The following is a 20,381-nucleotide window of genomic DNA, read 5'->3' as shown; positions in this document are numbered from 1 at the left end:
AAACGACCATGTATAGTAAGGCGTTTTTAGCTCTAAAAAAAATGACCATGTATAGTAAGGCATTTTGGGCCGAAAAAAACGACCATATATAGTAAGGCGTTTTTGACCAAAAAAACGACCATGTATAGTAAGGCGTTTTTAGCCCGAAAAAAACGACCATGTATAGTAAGGCGTTTTTAGCCCGAAAAAAAAACGACCATGTATAGTAAGGCATTTTTGCCCGAAAAAAACGACCATGTATAGTAAGGCGTTTATTACCCCCCAAAAAAACGACCATGAATAGTAAGGCGTTTTTATCCCGAAAAAAACGACCATTTATAGTAAGGCGTTTTTGGCCGAAAAAAACGACCATATATAGTAAGGCGTTTTTGACCAAAAAAAACGACCATGTATAGTAAGGCGTTTTTAGCCCGAAAAAAACGACCATTTATAGTAAGGCGTTTTTGGCCGAAAAAAACGACCATGTATAGTAAGGCATTTTGGGCCGAAAAAAACGACCATATATAGTAAGGCGTTTTTGACCAAAAAAACGACCATGTATAGTAAGGCGTTTATTACCCCCCAAAAAAACGAGCATGTATAGTAAGGCGTTTTTAGCCCGAAAAAAACGACCATGTATAGTAAGGCATTTTGGGCCGAAATAACGACCATGTATAGTAAGGCGTTTATTACCCCCCAAAAAAACGAGCATGTATAGTAAGGCGTTTTTAGCCCGAAAAAAACGACCATGTATAGTAAGGCGTTTTTGACCAAAAAAACAACCATGTATAGTAAGGCGTTTTTAGCCCGAAAAAAACGACCATGTATAGTAAGGCGTTTTTAGCTCTAAAAAAAATGACCATGTATAGTAAGGCATTTTGGGCCGAAAAAAACGACCATATATAGTAAGGCGTTTTTGACCAAAAAAACGACCATGTATAGTAAGGCGTTTTTAGCCCGAAAAAAACGACCATGTATAGTAAGGCGTTTTTAGCCCGAAAAAAAACGACCATGTATAGTAAGGCATTTTTGCCCGAAAAAAAACGACCATGTATAGTAAGGCGTTTATTACCCCCCAAAAAAACGACCATGAATAGTAAGGCGTTTTTATCCCGAAAAAAACGACCATTTATAGTAAGGCGTTTTTGGCCGAAAAAAACGACCATATATAGTAAGGCGTTTTTGACCAAAAAAAACGACCATGTATAGTAAGGCGTTTTTAGCCCGAAAAAAACGACCATTTATAGTAAGGCGTTTTTGGCCGAAAAAAATGACCATGTATAGTAAGGCATTTTGGGCCGAAAAAAACGACCATATATAGTAAGGCGTTTTTGACCAAAAAAACGACCATGTATAGTAAGGCGTTTATTACCCCCCAAAAAAACGAGCATGTATAGTAAGGCGTTTTTAGCCCGAAAAAAACGACCATGTATAGTAAGGCATTTTGGGCCGAAATAACGACCATGTATAGTAAGGCGTTTATTACCCCCCAAAAAAACGAGCATGTATAGTAAGGCGTTTTTAGCCCGAAAAAAACGACCATGTATAGTAAGGCGTTTTTGACCAAAAAAACAACCATGTATAGTAAGGCGTTTTTAGCCCGAAAAAAACGACCATGTATAGTAAGGCGTTTTTAGCTCTAAAAAAAATGACCATGTATAGTAAGGCATTTTGGGCCGAAAAAAACGACCATATATAGTAAGGCGTTTTTGACCAAAAAAACGACCATGTATAGTAAGGCGTTTTTAGCCCGAAAAAAACGACCATGTATAGTAAGGCATTTTTAGCCCGAAAAAAAACGACCATGTATAGTAAGGCATTTTTGCCCGAAAAAAAACGACCATGTATAGTAAGGCGTTTATTACCCCCCAAAAAAACGACCATGAATAGTAAGGCGTTTTTATCCCGAAAAAAACGACCATTTACAGTAAGGCGTTTTTGGCCGAAAAAAACGACCATATATAGTAAGGCGTTTTTGACCAAAAAAAACGACCATGTATAGTAAGGCGTTTTTAGCCCGAAAAAAACGACCATTTATAGTAAGGCGTTTTTGGCCGAAAAAAATGACCATGTATAGTAAGGCATTTTGGGCCGAAAAAAACGACCATATATAGTAAGGCGTTTTTGACCAAAAAAACGACCATGTATAGTAAGGCGTTTATTACCCCCCAAAAAAACGAGCATGTATAGTAAGGCGTTTTTAGCCCGAAAAAAACGACCATGTATAGTAAGGCATTTTGGGCCGAAATAACGACCATGTATAGTAAGGCGTTTATTACCCCCCAAAAAAACGAGCATGTATAGTAAGGCGTTTTTAGCCCGAAAAAAACGACCATGTATAGTAAGGCGTTTTTGACCAAAAAAACAACCATGTATAGTAAGGCGTTTTTAGCCCGAAAAAAACGACCATGTATAGTAAGGCGTTTTTAGCTCTAAAAAAAATGACCATGTATAGTAAGGCATTTTGGGCCGAAAAAAACGACCATATATAGTAAGGCGTTTTTGACCAAAAAAACGACCATGTATAGTAAGGCGTTTTTAGCCCGAAAAAAACGACCATGTATAGTAAGGCGTTTTTAGCCCGAAAAAAAACGACCATGTATAGTAAGGCATTTTTGCCCGAAAAAAAACGACCATGTATAGTAAGGCGTTTATTACCCCCAAAAAAACGACCATGAATAGTAAGGCGTTTTTATCCCGAAAAAAACGACCATTTATAGTAAGGCGTTTTTGGCCGAAAAAAACGACCATATATAGTAAGGCGTTTTTGACCAAAAAAAACGACCATGTATAGTAAGGCGTTTTTAGCCCGAAAAAAACGACCATTTATAGTAAGGCGTTTTTGGCCGAAAAAAATGACCATGTATAGTAAGGCATTTTGGGCCGAAAAAAACGACCATATATAGTAAGGCGTTTTTGACCAAAAAAACGACCATGTATAGTAAGGCGTTTTTAGCCCGAACAAAACGACCATGTATAGTAAGGCGTTTATTACCCCCCAAAAAAACGACCATGTATAGTCAGGCGTTTTTAGCCCGAAAAAAACGACCATGTATAGTAAGGCGTTTTTAGCCCGAAAAAAACGACCATGTATAGTAAGGCATTTTTGACCAAAAAAAACGACCATGTATAGTAAGGCGTTTTTAGCCCGAAAAAAACGACCACGTATAGTAAGGCGTTTATTACCCCCAAAAAAAACGAGCATGTATAGTAAGGCGTTTTTAGCCGGAAAAAAACGACCATGTATAGTAAGGTGTTTTTGACCAAAAAAGCGACCATGTATAGTCAGGCGTTTTTAGCCCGAAAAAAACGACCATGTATAGTAAGGCGTTTTTAGCCCGAAAAAAATGACCATGTATAGTAAGGTATTTTGGGCCGAAAAAAACGACCATAAATAGTAAGGCGTTTTTGACCAAAAAAACGACCATGTATAGTAAGGCGTTTTTAGCCCGAAAAAAACGACCATGTATAGTAAGGCATTTTGGGCCGAAAAAAACGACCATATATAGTAAGGCGTTTTTGACCAAAAAAAACGACCATGTATAGTAAGGCGTTTTTAGCCCGAAAAAAACGACCATGTATAGTAAGGCGTTTTTGACCAAAAAAACGACCATGTATAGTCAGGCGTTTTTAGCCCGAAAAAAACGACCATGTATAGTAAGGCGTTTTTAGCCCGAAAAAAACGACCATGTATAGTAAGGCATTTTTGGCCGAAAAAAATGACCATGTATAGTAAGGCATTTTGGGCCGAAAAAAAACGACCATATATAGTAAGGCGTTTTTGACCAAAAAAACGACCATGTATAGTAAGGCGTTTTTAGCCCGAAAAAAACGACCATGTATAGTAAGGCGTTTATTACCCCCCAAAAAAACGAGCATGTATAGTAAGGCGTTTTTAGCCGGAAAAAAACGACCATGTATAGTAATGCGTTTTTGACCAAAAAAGCGACCATGTATAGTCAGGCGTTTTTAGCCCGAAAAAAACGACCATGTATAGTAAGGCGTTTTTAGCCCGAAAAAAATGACCATGTATAGTAAGGCATTTTGGGTCGGAAAAAACGACCATATATAGTAAGGCGTTTTTGACCAAAAAAACGACCATGTATAGTAAGGCGTTTTTAGCCCGAAAAAAACGACCATGTATAGTAAGGCATTTTTGGCCGAAAAAAATGACCATGTATAGTAAGGCATTTTGGGCCGAAAAAAACGACCATGTATAGTAAGGCGTTTTTAGCCCGAAAAAAAAACGACCATGTATAGTAAGGCATTTTGGGCCGAAAAAAACAACCATATATAGTAAGGCGTTTTTGACCAAAAAAACGACCATGTATAGTAAGGCGTTTTTAGCCCGAAAAAAAAACCACCATGTATAGTAAGGCGTTTTTGACCAAAAAAACGACCATGTATAGTCAGGCGTTTTTAGCCCGAAAAAAACGACCATGTATAGTAAGGCGTTTTTAGCCCGAAAAAAACGACCATGTATAGTAAGGCATTTTTGGCCGAAAAAAATGACCATGTATAGTAAGGCATTTTCGGCCAAAAAAAACGACCATATATAGTAAGGCGTTTTTGACCAAAAAAACGACCATGTATAGTAAGGCGTTTTTAGCCCGAAAAAAACGACCATGTATAGTAAGGCGTTTATTACCCCCCAAAAAAACGAGCATGTATAGTAAGGCGTTTTTAGCCGGAAAAAAACCACCATGTATAGTAAGGCGTTTTTGACCAAAAAAACGACCATGTATAGTCAGGCGTTTTTAGCCCGAAAAAAACGACCATGTATAGTAAGGCGTTTTTAGCCCGAAAAAAATGACCATGTTTAGTAAGGCATTTTGGGCCGAAAAAAAAACGACCAAAAAACGACAAAAAAAACGACCATGTATAGTAAGGCGTTTTTAGCCCGAAAAAAACGACCATGTATAGTAAGGCATTTTGGGCCAAAAAAAACGACCATATATAGTAAGACGTTTTTGACCAAAACAACGACCATGTATAGTAAGGCGTTTTTAGCCCGAAAAAAAACGACCATGTATAGTAAGGCATTTTGGGCCGAAATAACGACCATGTATAGTAAGGCGTTTATTACCCCCCAAAAAAACGACCATGTATAGTAAGGCGTTTTTAGCCCGAAAAAAACGAGCATGTATAGTAAGGCGTTTATTACCCCCCAAAAAAACGACCATGTATAGTAAGGCGTTTTTAGCCCGAAAAAAAAAACACCATGTATAGTAAGGCATTTTTGCCCGAAAAAAACGACCATGTATAGTAAGGCGTTTATTACCCCCCAAAAAAACGACCATGAATAGTAAGGCGTTTTTATCCCGAAAAAAACGTCTATTTATAGTAAGGCGTTTTTGGCCGAAAAAAACGACCATATATAGTAAGGCGTTTTTGACCAAAAAAAACGAGCATGTATAGTAAGGCGTTTTTAGCCCGAAAAAAACGACCATGTATAGTAAGGCATTTTTGGCCGAAAAAAATGACCATGTATAGTAAGGCATTTTGGGCCGAAAAAAACGACCATATATAGTAAGGCGTTTTTGACCAAAAAAACCACCATGTATAGTAAGGCGTTTTTAGCCCGAACAAAACGACCACGTATAGTAAGGCGTTTATTACCCCCCAAAAAAACGAGCATGTATAGTAAGGCGTTTTTAGCCGGAAAAAACCGACCATGTATAGTAAGGCGTTTTTGACCAAAAAAACGACCATGTATAGTCAGGCGTTTTTAGCCCGAAAAAAACGACCATGTATAGTAAGGCGTTTTTAGCCCGAAAAAAACGACCATGTATAGTAAGGCATTTTTGGCCGAAAAAAATGACCACGTATAGTAAGGCATTTTGGGCCGAAAAAAAACGACCATATATAGTAAGGCGTTTTTGACCAAAAAAAACGACCATGTATAGTAAGGCGTTTTTAGCCCGAAAAAAACGACCATGTATAGTAAGGCGTTTATTACCCCCCAAAAAAACGAGCATGTATAGTAAGGCGTTTTTAGCCGGTAAAAAACGACCATGTATAGTAAGGCGTTTTTGACCAAAAAAACGACCATGTATAGTAAGGCGTTTTTAGCCCGAAAAAAACGACCATGTATAGTAAGGCGTTTTTAGCCCGAAAAAAACGACCATGTATAGTAAGGCATTTTTGGCCGAAAAAAATGACCACGTATAGTAAGGCATTTTGGGCCGAAAAAAAACGACCATATATAGTAAGGCGTTTTTGACCAAAAAAAACGACCATGTATAGTAAGGCGTTTTTAGCCCGAAAAAAACGACCATGTATAGTAAGGCGTTTATTACCCCCCAAAAAAACGAGCATGTATAGTAAGGCATTTTTAGCCGATAAAAAACGACCATGTATAGTAAGGCGTGTTTAGCCCGAAAAAAACGACCATGTATAGTAAGGCATTTTGGGCCGAAAAAAACGACCATATATAGTAAGGCGTTTTTGACCAAAAAAACGACCATGTATAGTAAGGCATTTTTAGCCCGAAAAAAACGACCATGTATAGTAAGGCATTTTGGGCCGAAATAACGACCATGTATAGTAAGGCGTTTATTACCCCCCCAAAAAACGACCATGTATAGTAAGGCGTTTTTAGCCTGAAAAAAAGGGGCATGTATAGTAAGGCGTTTATTACCCCCCAAAAAAACGACCATGTATAGTAAGGCATTTTTGGCCGAAAAAAATGACCATGTATAGTAAGGCATTTTGGGCCGAAAAAAAACGACCATATATAGTAAGGCGTTTTTGACCAAAAAAAACGACCATGTATAGTAAGGCGTTTTTAGCCCGAAAAAAACGACCATGTATAGTAAGGCGTTTATTACCCCCCAAAAAAACGAGCATGTATAGTAAGGCGTTTTTAGCCGGTAAAAAACGACCATGTATAGTAAGGCGTTTTTGACCAAAAAAACGACCATGTATAGTAAGGCGTTTTTAGCCCGAAAAAAACGACCATGTATAGTAAGGCATTTTGGGCCGAAAAAAACGTCCATATATAGTAAGGCGTTTTTGACCAAAAAAACGACCATGTATAGTAAGGCGTTTTTAGCCCGAAAAAAACGACCATGTATAGTAAGGCATTTTGGGCCGAAATAACGACCATGTATAGTAAGGCGTTTATTACCCCCCCAAAAAACGACCATGTATAGTAAGGCGTTTTTAGCCTGAAAAAAAGGGGCATGTATAGTAAGGCGTTTATTACCCCCCCAAAAAACGACCATGTATAGTAAGGCGTTTTGAGCCCAAAAAAAGACCATGTATATTAAGGCGTTTTTGCCAAAAAAAGACTATGTATGGTAAGACGTTTTTTACCAAAAAAATGACCATGTATAATAAGGCGTTTTGAGCCCAAAAAAATTGACCATGAAAAGTAAGGCGTTTTGAGCCCAAAACCTTATCATCTCACCTTCATCACGTCACGTCGTCTCCCGTTTGTCAGCAATCACGGGGAGAATTTGTCAATCGCAGGGGTCACTCAGGCCCCTCCCCACCGAACCACTAAAGTAATTAATTGCATCATAATGATAATAATAATACATTTCATTTGTAAGCGCCTTTCAAAACTCTCAAGGTCACTTGACAGTCACAGGATCGGTTTATCTGCGGGTGAGAAACGGCAGCCACACGCAAATCGATAGAAAGCTAGCCAGCTAGCTAACAGATAGCTAATAAATATCCAGCTGGACAGTTATCTAACTAGCTAGATAGCCATATAGCTAATAAATATCCAGCTACATAGCTACGTGTGCTAATAGATAAGGAATGGATACTAAATAGATAGCCAGCTAGGTAGCTAGCGAATAGATACTAAATAGATAGCCAGCTAGGTAGCTAGCTAATAGATAGCAAAGAGCTTTGTCTCAAACTGCGTCTCACCCTCTTGAACATGCCCCGATAGAAAGAGCAGAAAACGTGAAGGTGGAATGTGGAACACAACAGCGCTCCGGAACAAAATCCGCTCCTATCAAGTGGTCCTTCTGGAAGCCTCCGCCATTCCCATGGCGAGCAAAGTCACAAATAAGTGACCATGTGTGCGGAGAAACAATAGAAAGATGTTGGGGGGGTCATGGGGGGGTTGTGGTGGGGGGGGGGGGTGCGGCAAAATTAGCAGCAGGTGCTGGGGACTAATGAACCACCAATAGTTGATGTTTGTTTCCTGGAGGACACTTCACAAGTGGTCAGATGAAGAGTGACCACCACGCTGGAATGTTTGGCTTGGTGTGTTTGTCAAAATGCGCTCAGCGAATGGCCTGCTGAGTTGAAACAGGACACATAATGTGTGTGTGTGTGTGTGTACATTCCTTGCATTGACTCATATTTCATATTTTATTCATCCTATGATAGCGATCGTATTTCAACGTTACTACTAGCTACTTTAGGTCCTGCTTGGCCATAAAAATGTCCAGCCCGTCAGGCGCATGCGCTTAATAGACCGGATGGACGCCTTTACATGATAAAAAGTTGTCCTTTTCATGTTTAGCCACCGGGTGGCGGGCGTCAAAGTTGCCAGGGTTAGTTTTGTTTCTTCAGATGGTAAACAAAATGGATGGATGGATGGATGGATGGACGGATGAATGGATGGATGGGTTCGGATAAACAAATAAACAAATAGTCAGATCAACAGATCAATAGATCGATAGATCAAAAGATTGATGGATACAGATACATGATATAGTTAGCTCAATAGATTTGATAGCGAGGTAAATAGATTTGATAGTTAGCGAGCTGATATAGATTTGACAGCTAGCTAGCTATCCCTATAGCTAGCTAGCTATCTTGATAGCTAGCTAGCTGTCAAATCTATATCAGCTCACTAACTATCAAATCTATCTACCTAGAATCTATCTTGATAGCTAGCTAGCTATCTTGATAGCTAGCTAGCTAGCTCAATAGCTAGCTCACGAGCTGGATGGATGGATGGGTATGGGTGGTTTAGGATAGATAAACAAATACATCGACAGATCGATAGATCAATAGATCGACAGATTGATAGATCAATAGATCGATAGATTGACAGATTAGATCGATAGACAGATAGATTCGATAGCTAGCTAGATAAATTCGATAGCTAGCGAGCTGGTAGATATAGATTTGACAGCTGGCTGGCTAGCTCAACAGCTAGCTAGGTGGGTATGGGTGGGTTAGGATAGACAAACAAACAAATAAACATAAACAAATAAACAATTCGACAGATCAATAAATCAAAAGATTGATAAATAGACAGATAGATTCCATAGCTAGCTAGATAGATTTGATAGATAGCTAGCTAGATTTGATAGCTAACGAGCTGATAAATATAAATTTGACAGCTAGCTAGCTAGATAGCTAGCTCGCGAGCTGGATGGATGCATGGATATAAATCCAAACACAATTCAGGCGTGTTCCTCAAGGCACTCTTTCTCTCCCCTTTCACATTCCAGGTGTACCAGATGGACCAGAAAATGGACTCAGTTCTCCGGATCCTCACGGAGCACCTCCTGCCCAAGCCTGAACTTATTTCCAGGCCGTCCATCCGCAGGGTGACCATCCAGAAGCGAATGGGTGTCAGCATCGACGAGGGCTCCTAAAAACTCACCCTTAAACTCCTTTTGCGTTGTTTATTTTTCATTGACCCCCTCAGAACGCAGAACAGGAGAGGTCAGAAGACTGAGAATCCAGACTTATCTTCTCATGGTCCCTCCTGTAGCTCTTTTTTTGGAGGAGTCTCTTCTCATGGTACCTTCCAAAGGTCGTGACTCCCTCTGCCATTTATTCCCTCCCAAATGGACACCCGCTTTTCTCTTCCAAATATTATTTCCACGCTAACGAGCTAGCAATCAAAGCACTGACGTTCCCCGAATGAAGGTCCATCCCATAAATCCTTTTATTTTTCTTGGCACCCCCAAACACACACAAATTCAGCCCTCTAGATTTAGACTGTTTGTTCGAGGTGATCGAATAACATGAGCAAGAGGGGAGGACTTGATTCGACCCGCGAAAATTATGAAATATGACTTTAGCTAACGCTAATAAAAAAAAATGGCCACAGCATGTATGAACGGACATTTTTGGCAGAGCTCTGTTGACTCTGCGATTGTCCGTCAATCATCTTTAAGCAGCACCAGCGGGAATTTTCTTGATATCCTCCAGGACTTTAAGAGGCTTTTTTCTTCAATTGTTTCCTTGAAACTTGAATAAAAAGTCCCGTCCAAGAAAAGGGAACAGGAATTCAGAATGTAAACAGAAAATGTGGAGTGGAAAACGAAGCCAGCGAGTACTTTGGGAAAAGTGTTGAATTACATTTTTTCAGATGGATGCTTCCTTCTATCACATCTTATGATCCCAAAATCATAACGTATCATTTCAAATGTATTTTACATGAAAAAACAACATGAAATAAAATGGCTTACGGCTGAATTTCGGCAGTCGAAAACATCATTACCTGCGCGATCCAGGCTAAACTTAGCTTCTCCAAGACATACAAATATACGATCGCAAAACACTTTCATTGGAAACTCATTTTACAACATTACCCTTGAACACTACCATTTAGCTAATACCCTGCTAGTCGTACGAATATTTGGCCAGCTAACACATTGCTGTTGGCCTGTGAACGCCAAGCTAGCAACAAACAAGTGGGAGTTTTCAAACTTAGATGCCGGACCTGAGACGCGAGCTACGATGAGGCTAGCTAGGATGAGGCTAGCTACGATAACTCTTGCTAGTATGAGGCTAGCTAGGAGGAGGCTAGCAGGGATTAGATTTAGGATGAGACTAGCCAGGTTTAGGCTAGCGAGAATGACCCTAGCGAGGAAGTGGCTACTGACTAGGATGAGGCTAGCTGTGATGAGGCTAGCTTGGATGAGGCTAAGGATGAGGCTAGCCAGAATGAGGCTAGCTAGGATTACCCTAGCTAGGAAGAGGCTAGCTAGGATGAGGCTAGCTAGGATAAGGCTAGCTAGTATGAGGCTAGCGGGGATGAGGATAGCTAGAATGAGGCTTGCTAGTATGACTGTAAAGTGTTCTTGAAAGTGTTGAAATGTGCTTATAAATGAAATGTATTATTATTATTATTATTATTAGGCTAGCTGGGATGAGGCTAGCTAGTATGAGGCTAGCTACGATAAGGATAGCTAGGATGAGGCCAGATAGTATGAGGCTATCAAGGATGAGGCTAGCTAGGATGAGGCAAGCTGGGATCAGGCTAGTTAGTATGAGGCCAGCTAGGATGAGGCTAGACAGCATGAGGCTAGCTAGTATGAGGCTAGCTGGGATTAGACTAGCCACGGTAAGGCTAGCCACAATAAGGGGAGCTCGGATGAGGCCATATAGTATGAGGCTATCAAGAATGAGGCTACCTTGGATGTGGCTAACTGGGATAAAACGAGTTAGTATGAGGCTAGACAGCATGAGGCTAGCTAGTATGAGGCTAGCTGGGATGAGACTAGCCACGATAAGGCGAGTTAGGATGAGGCCAGCTAGTATTAGGCTAGCATGGATAAGGCTAGCTAGTATGAGCCTAGCGAGGATGCGGCTAGCAAGAATGAACCTATCGAGATACAGGCTAGTAGCACCGTAGATGTAGCTCGGTGAATAAAAGACGTCATTTCAAAGTTAAAAAAGTGACAAGCATTTTGTGAGTTGATGTGCAACAACGCGTGTTTTCAAGATCCACTTTGATGCCATTAACTCGCTTGTCGCTGGCTCGCTTTCTTGATCAAGTCGTTCGTTTGCTTCTTTAAAACTCGCATCCTGGCTTTCATTCGCCTCAAATCGAGCCCAAAGTGGCGCTAAATTTCCTGTCGCGTAGAAAGGCAAAACCAACGCTTCCCCCTCAGCCTACTTGGGAATTGCTATATTCCAACCCTGCCGCCTCCCCCACAGATTTTTGTTGTGGGGGAGACGTGGATCATATTCCCACTCCAAAGGCCAAAAATGACTGAGGATGTCCCGAGATCAGCATTTTCGGGTCTGTTTCAGGATAAAGAATCAATGGAGGGAAAAGAGTGCCAAGCCACTTTCAATTAGATCGAAAGAGATGACACGGGCTGCGGGGATGGTGGGGTGGGGGGGTAAAAATATAATCCATTTCATTTCTAAGCGCCTTTCAAAACACTCAATGTCACTTTACAGTCACAGGATCAGTTTTCCTGTGGGTGAGCAGCGGCAGCCACATGCGCCAGCCCTTCACTCAACAAAGGAACTCAAATAGATAGAAAGTTAGCTAGCTAGCTAATAGATAACCAATAGCCAGCCAGCCAACAGATAACTAATAGCTAGCTAGCTGGCTAGCTAACATATAACCAAAAACTAGCCAGCTAACAGATAACTAATAGCTAACAGATAACCAATAGCTAGCTAGCTAGCCAGCTCTTAGATAGCAAATATATAGCTAGCGAGATAGCCAGCCAGCCAGCTAATAGGTATCAAATAGATAGATAGCTAGGTCGGTAGCTACTCCCGATTCAAATTGGTGAGTTTTGCATTAAGACCGGGGCTTTCTGGCTTATGGATAGCACGTCTCTCTGGACCAGACCAAAATAAGCGATGTGGGGGGGGGGGGGGGGGGGGGAGTATGTTGGCTGCACCAGGTGCACCTGAAATTAGCCTAAATGGATGCTAATATGACTGCCGTGTCTGGTAGCGTGTGACTGAGGCTTTGTTTACAAAGCGTCTGACTTGACGTCCTGATGATCACATGACAGCCCCCCCCCCCCCATGACCTCATTTGTCTTTGGATTTGATCCGTTCCCCCAATGCCATTTTTTAACAGCACACAATATTTTTATTTCGTGTTTTTTTTTAAATGATGATTTGATTTTTGAATTCCTGTACTATATTAATGTGGGACTGTAAAGTGACCTTGAGAGTTTTGAAAGGCACTTATAAATGAAATGCATCATCATCATTATTATCATTATTGAATTGAAATGAATGCAAAAATGCAAAAATGAAATGTATTATTATTATTATTATTATTATTATTATTATTATAAATTAATAATGGAATTAAAATTACAACCAAAAAACTACAACCAAAATTATTCTACCAAATTAAATTAAAGTTGAGAATTGTTTTTGTTTTATAATATTTTTAACAGCACATAATATTTTTTTATTTCATGTATTTTTAATATGATGATTTGATTTTTGAATTCCTGTACTAAATTATAATGACTGTAAAGTGACCTTGAGAGTTTTGAAAGGCGCTTATAAATGAAATGAAATGAAATGTATTATAATAATAATAATAATAATAATAATAATAATAATAATAAATAATAATTACTATAATAATAATAATAATAATAATAATAACAATAATAATAATAATAATAATTATTATTATTATTATTAAAAATGAATACGTGAATTAAACTTACAACCCAAAAATTAAATGAAATGTATTATAATAATAATAATAATAATAATAATAATAATAATAAATAATAATTACTATAATAATAATAATAATAATAATAATAATAATAATAATAACAATAATAATAATAATAATAATTATTATTATTATTATTAAAAATGAATACGTGAATTAAACTTACAACCCAAAAATTAAATGAAATGTATTATAATAATAATAATTATTATTATTATTATTATTATTATTATTATTATTATTAAAAATGAATCCGTGAATTAAAATTACAACCAAAAAACTCCAACCAAAATTATTCTACCAAATTAAATTAAAGTTGAGAATTATTTGATTTATTAATTATTTTTATTTTATTATTATAAATGAAATGTATTATTATTATTAATATTAGTAGTATTATTATTATTATCAGTATTATTATTATTAGTATTAGTATTAGTAGTATTAAAAATTATAATTATTAATTATAATAAAAAAAAATATTTAAAAAAATATTAAAAAAGTGAATTAAAATTACAACAAAAAAAGTCCAACCAAAAAATATACTACCAAATTAAATTAAAGTTGAGAATTATTTTTTGATTTTATACTTTCTATTTTCCAATTTCATATTATTTTTTTGTGTTTTTGCTTTTTTATAATAATAATAATACATTTAATTTCTAATTGCCTTTCAAAACTCCAGGACACTTTACAGTCATAGGATTTTGTTTTAGTGTGTGAAAGAGTTCTCACAGGGTGTGCACACTTACGCAAGAACATCCTACAAATTTACAAATGACGTTCAATGCTCTTATTTTTTTTAGACTTTTAAAACGATTTTTTTCCTTCTGGTGACTTGAACGACATTTGGCGAGCGATTAGCGCTAGCGCGTCACCCACCGCCGGGCTTTGGCGTGGTCGCCACCTGTCAGGCGAAACCCGGCAGGCGCGCGACGTGATAGCAGATAGCGTCCGACAGGTGCGCCAGCGCATGTGTTTGTGGGGCCTTTGTGACAAAACGCCGGCGGCGGCAGCTGAGGGCGAGGCGCTCCTGTCGACCGCCCCTCCCATCCACCGCACCACCCCCAGCCAATTCACTTGTCCACAAATAGCCGCCGCCGCAGTTGCTAGCATGGCAACTGCCTGCCCGTAGTCGACTTGCGCCGTGACCTTGGAGGATTTTGCTGGCAGTTTGAGTATTTTAAATCGTTAAATCACCTAGAACTGCTTCATGTCACAAAGAGGGTGCAGCAAGTGCTGAAGAATGAATGACCATCTGTGTCTTTGTGTTCTCATATGATTTGTAATTTAGGTTTTATTTTTATTTTAAGAGTGGCTGCTTTTCCAGCAGCTCCTGTATTTTGTTTTTCTACTTCTTTCTTTCCTTTCCTCTTCCTTGCATCGCTTTGCTGCTCTGAAATGTAATGCGTGACGAATAAAGGTACATAGATATCAAATAGATAGCTAGCAAGGTAGCCAGATAGTGAGATTATCTAGCCAATAGTTAACTAATAGCTAGCTAGCTAGCTAATAGATAGCAATGAGATATCTAGCTAGGTAGCCAGCTAGATAGCTCGTAAGCAAATAGATATCAGATAGATAGATAGATAGATAGATAGATAGATAGATAGATAGATAGATAGATAGATAGATAGATAGATAGATAGATAGATAGATAGATAGATAGATAGATAGATAGATTAGTTAGCTAATAGTTAACTATTAGCTAGCTATCTAGCTAATAGATATCAAATAGATATCTAGCTAGGTAGCCAGCTAGATAGCTAGTAAGCAAATAGATATCAAATAGATAGCTAGCAAGGTAACCAGGTAGATAGCTAGCTAGATAGCGAGCTACATAGCAAGATTAGTTAGCTAATAGTTGACTAATAGCTAGCTAGCTAATAAATAGCAATTAGATATCTAGCAAGGTAGCCAGCAAGATAGCTAGTAAGCAAATAGATAGCTAGCAAGGTGGACAGCTGGATAGAAAGCTAGACAGCGAGATTAGCTAGCTAGCTAATAATAATAATAATAATCTATTTCATTTATAAGCGCCTTTTAAAATTCCCTTTGTAGTCCCCTTTATAGTCACAGGCTAAGTTCTTTTCTGTGGGTGAGCAGCGGCAGCCACATGCGCCAGCGTTCACTCAACCCGGAAGTAACTCAAATAGATAGCAAGCTAGCTAGCGAATAGGTAGCTAATAGCTAGCGAATAGATAGCTAATAGCTAGTGAATGGATAGCTAATACCTTGCGAATAGAGAGCTATAGCCAGCAAATAGATAGCCATTAGTACTTGAGACGTAATAGATAGCTAGCTAATAGATCGCAAATAGATAGCTAGCTAGGTAGCGGGCTAGATAGCTAGCCAGATAGCCAGCTCGATAGCTAGGTAGCTCAAGTGAGCCACATGATGTCAACAAACCGGGAAGGGCCCATTGTCTCAATGAAACATTACATCCATTTTCTCATGATAGTAAGTCTTTTAAAATGTCATTTTTTTTCTTGTTTGAAAAAAAAATGCAATTTGATTGTATATCTGTTTCCATTTTCAGAGCGAGGCAACTTAATATCCCCACAAGGGGCGAAAAGTAAAACCCAGAAATAGAGAAACATTGAATCGAGTGGAGCCAGCGTAGCTCATCCAGAACTTTTGGGTATCAAGTGCTGCGTTCTGCTTTTCTCGTCGGCCATGTTTTTCTCCCTTTTTTTAATGGCGACGATCTTTTGGCGGTGGCAGAAGTGAAGCCTGACGAGGGCAACAGAAGCAAAAGGGAGAAGAACTGAAATGCAGGCAGGCTCCCTTTCTGTGCTGATTTATTACCCCAATGCCCCCCCAATGCGCTGTAACTTCTTTTGCCCACGATGCGACTGAATGACATGAACAGATGGCGAATAAAGATGAATTTTGATTTTCTTGGAATGATTCTTATCACACACGGAGACTTCTGCAAATAACACACACACACACTCACGGTTGCATCGCATCAGATGCTCACACACCCTCGTCGTCGTGTACGTGGTTAACCCCCCCTCCCTCATTGCGCATCAGACTTGTGTGAGAAATGCAAATAGAGTGATACCTTGGCTTACGAATGTAATTGGTTCGCAGAAAATGTGTGTAAGGTTGTAAAGTGTGTATTCCAAAAATTAATTTCCCATAGGAAACCATTAAAACGAGAATAATCCGTTCCCAGGTCCTCGTAAAACATACATTTCTACTAAATAAGCCTTAAAACTAGACAACATATACCTTATACTATGTATAAAAAATGTGCTATTGTATTGTAATTAAAGACATAAACTGTACTGTACAATATAGTCGTTTTATTTACCTTTGTGATGGTCGTTGATGGCTTGATGGAATGGATAGCTTTTTGCATAAAGTGGCTCAAGGAGCTCTGGGTTGTATATCTTGAAAGTTGTGATATTGAAACAGCAACAGCTAGCTAGCTATTAGTTATCTATTAGCTAGCTAGCTTTCTATGTATTTGAGTTATTCCGGGTTCAGTGAATGCTGGCGCATGTGGCTGCCAGTGCTCACCTTCAGAAAAATTGACTGTAAAGTGACCTTCAGAGTTTTGAAAGGCGCTTATAAATCAAATGTATTATTTATTTTTGTATTTTGTATTTCTTTATTCTTTGTGTTTTTTATTTTTTATTATTTTGTATTTTGTATTTTTTATTCTTCTTCTTCTTATTATTATTCTTTTATATATTCTTTATTATTTTTTATTATTTTATATTTTTTATTAATATTATTTTTATATATTTCATAATAATAATAATTATTATTATTATGATTATGATTAAATAATATATAAAAATACTAAAAATAATAATTATTATTATGATTATTATTATTATTATTTTATTATAATAATGTCATTATTATTATTTTATATATATGTATATATATATATATATTTATATATATATTTTATAATAATAATAATAATAATAATTATTATTATTATTATTATTATTATTATTATGATTATTATTAATTATTATTATTATTATCGTCATCATCATCGGCGAATGGTCAGCATGACTCATCACATATGATCGGGTCAAGGTTAGCGCCAAAGCGCTGAGCCTGATGACGCAGTCAGTAAACATAAAGAGGAACTTGAGGCTTTATATGAAGTGGCGGGGACTGGCAGGCTTACAGGAAAAGACAACCAGGAAGTGAGGACACTTGCTGACATCATGCCAGTCAGACAGTACGAGGAAAAGGACGCTCAGAGGCAATTCCCTGGAATTTCCTCGTGGCTGGCTGGCTGGCTGGCTGGCTGCGGTCGTCTTTGGGTGACGCTAATGGACTGAGGAGAAAAGACGCGACTTTTTCTTGTGCAAAAAAAATACATGAAAAAAACCTGTTGCGTCATCGAGGCTCCACTTCGATCGTTTCATTTTTTCCTCACTTTGTGGTGTAATTAAAAATCCAATCAAATCATTCCAGTAAATCTTGCTAGCTAGCTAGCTAGCTAGCGTCCCACTTGCTCGTTGGATATCCAAGCTAAGTTGATCATTCGTCAGTTAGCAAATGTAGCTGCGTCCATTTATAATAATAATAATAATAATAATACTTTTCATTTATAAGCACCTTTCAAAACTCTCAAGGTCACTTTACAGTCACAGGATACGTTTTTCTGTGGTTGAGCAGCGGCAGCCACACGCAACCAGCGTTCACCCAACCCCCGAAGTAAATAGATAGAAAGCTAGCAAGCTAGCTAGGAGATAGCAAATATATAGTTAAAAGATAGCCAACAGCTAGCCAACTAGACAGCGCGCCGCAAAAAACATTTTTAAACAATAAAATCATTTTTTTATTAACGACAGTTAAGTAATTGACACTTTGATAGTGGGCGACATTTTGTTCATTTATGTATGTATTTATTGTATTGTATTTGTATTTTGTTTTTTAATCTTACTCCTTTTAAGATCATTTGTCAATTGGTGAAAGTGATTTTTCTCTCACTTTGTGGTGGAATTAAAAATTCAATCAAATCATTCCAATGAATCTAGCTAGCTAGCTAGCTAGCGTCCCACTTGCGCGTTAGAGATCCAAGCTAAGTTGATCATTAGTCAGTTAGCATAAGTAGCTATGTCCAGTTCACGGCAAAGAACATTTTTTTAAAGAATAAAATAATTCCATTATCCATGGTAATTAACGCTTTGATAGTGGGCGACATTTTGTTTATTATCTCTATCTCGCAAGCTAACAGCTCGCTACTTAGCATGCTAACCCTTTGGTATTGAATTTTCCTTAACTATTCAAATTTCGGACTTTGTGAAAAGGGGGTGGGGCATCAAAACAACAAAGTTACTGCTACACAACACCGTGGCCATTTTGTTTTAGCATGTTCCACATTTTTGTTGTTGTCACCGTTTAATTATTGTGTCACTGTGTCGAGTTTGCCTCCGGTTGTTTGCAGTCAAAAGAAACGCACACAAAGCCTTGTTCTAAAAACGTATAATTACAGGTTGTCTGACATGACTGTTATCATGGTACACATGTTCCACTTCTCAAGATAAACCCAGTACTGGACAGTACTTGAATAAAAGGATTAAAAGATTAGCGGTTAATGATGAGCATGTGTCTGTCAAGTGGGTTCACAGTAAGAGTGGAGGAGAGTTTGACTTTATTTGGACTTAAAATCGACTAATCGTTTCCCGAAAAGAATGGATCGAGGCCAATGGATGCCCTTTTTGTGTATTTTTCACATTTTGCCAAAAATGGTAAACTGAATTGAATGTCTCCTTTGAATGAAAATGTTGGTTTTTTTTATGCCTCGGTTTACAACCGAAAATGGGCACCTGAATGCAGCACGCAACATTTTTTGCACTTGAGCGAATAAAACTTTTGAAAAGAAACAGCTCTTAAAATAATAACTCAAATAGATAGAACGCTAGATAGCTAGATAATAGATAGCCAGCCAGAAAAGCGGATAGCTAGATAGCTAATAGATAACCAGCCAGATAGCCAGTCATATAGCCAGCTAGATAGCCAGCTAGACTAGTTGACTAGACTAGATACAACTGAACTTTATTTCGCGGGAACCCTGGAACAGATCAAATCCAAAGACAAACGAGGTCATTGGAATACTCTGCATATTGACATCATCCAAGAAAGCAGATGGAACAGATTAACAATTTTTACATTGATTATAATTGGAAAGGCTGTTTTGGTTTTCAAACAAATCGTTTTTCTAACAGGTTTCTGGAACGAATCATGGTCAAAAACCCAGGTTTGACTGTATATGGTGCGCAGTTCATATCCAATCAACGGCTTCTTGAAAATTTTGCATAAATTCAAACTACTTTTGAGGGCACGAATGTGCAATTTTCGTCAACGGTTGTCGACCAACATCAGTCATCACAAGTTGTCTCACGTGCAGGCACTTGCAGTCAGTTAGTCAACCAGTAAGCCAACTAGTCAAGCAGTCAGTCTGAAATCGGGAGCTTGAGACCCCGTCCCAACCCCCCACTACCACCTTTGTCTACACAGAGAAGGCCCAGACACAACAGTGGCTGGCCCCTGGCCCCTCACAATGGCCCTCCATACAAAAGGCCCATACACTGGGACAATGAGCCTGGCTTAGGATGGGGGGTAGTAGCTAGCTTGAGCTGAGGTTACCCACCTGCACACTTTGGGACCGGACCCCCGACTCGCCGGGCCCACCTCATAACACGCGCAGGAACAAACGCTCGGTCGGCGGCTGCAGGTGGTTCCTCTGCGGTTGGCTGACAGGAAGTGGGTGAGACGACTGAAGACGCGGGTGAGGTGGGGTGACTTCCGAGAGGGACTTTTTGTCAATTGCGACAAAGTTTCTGAAATGGAGACAAAGTAGAAATGAAAATAAGAACTGTTTCATTTTTTTTACGCAAAAAGTGAAACGTCGTGCTAGCTGCCTAACGCAACAGGTGCACACAAATTGTATCAAATGTGTATTCTCGTGCTGCGACATGTACAAATGACGCCAGGACATTGTTGACAAAGCTAAGACAGAATCACATTAGAAGAATTCATT

At 38.5% G+C, this 20,381-nt stretch overlaps 1 protein-coding gene across 3 annotated transcripts in view; it reads left to right on the top strand.

The window, feature by feature from the left end:
• The window catches only part of kcnq1.2 (potassium voltage-gated channel, KQT-like subfamily, member 1.2), a 146,374-nt gene extending 135,996 nt beyond the window's left edge, over positions 1–10,378 (top strand). For all 3 annotated transcript variants that reach the window (XM_088996819.1, XM_088996817.1, XM_088996820.1), the window contains one exon: positions 9,405–10,378. In XM_088996819.1, the coding sequence (XP_088852945.1) occupies positions 9,405–9,551 (147 nt within the window). In that variant the 3' untranslated portion in view covers positions 9,552–10,378. The remainder of the gene's footprint in view (positions 1–9,404) is intronic.
• Positions 10,379–20,381: the final 10,003 nt, after the last annotated feature.

This window comes from Hippocampus bargibanti, linkage group LG05 (genome assembly GCF_051943395.1).
Source record: "Hippocampus bargibanti isolate YZ-2025 linkage group LG05, ASM5194339v1, whole genome shotgun sequence".
NCBI lineage: Eukaryota > Metazoa > Chordata > Actinopteri > Syngnathiformes > Syngnathidae > Hippocampus > Hippocampus bargibanti.
Note: the sequence above shows the minus strand (reverse complement) of the source record. Positions and strands in the feature narration are given on the sequence as shown.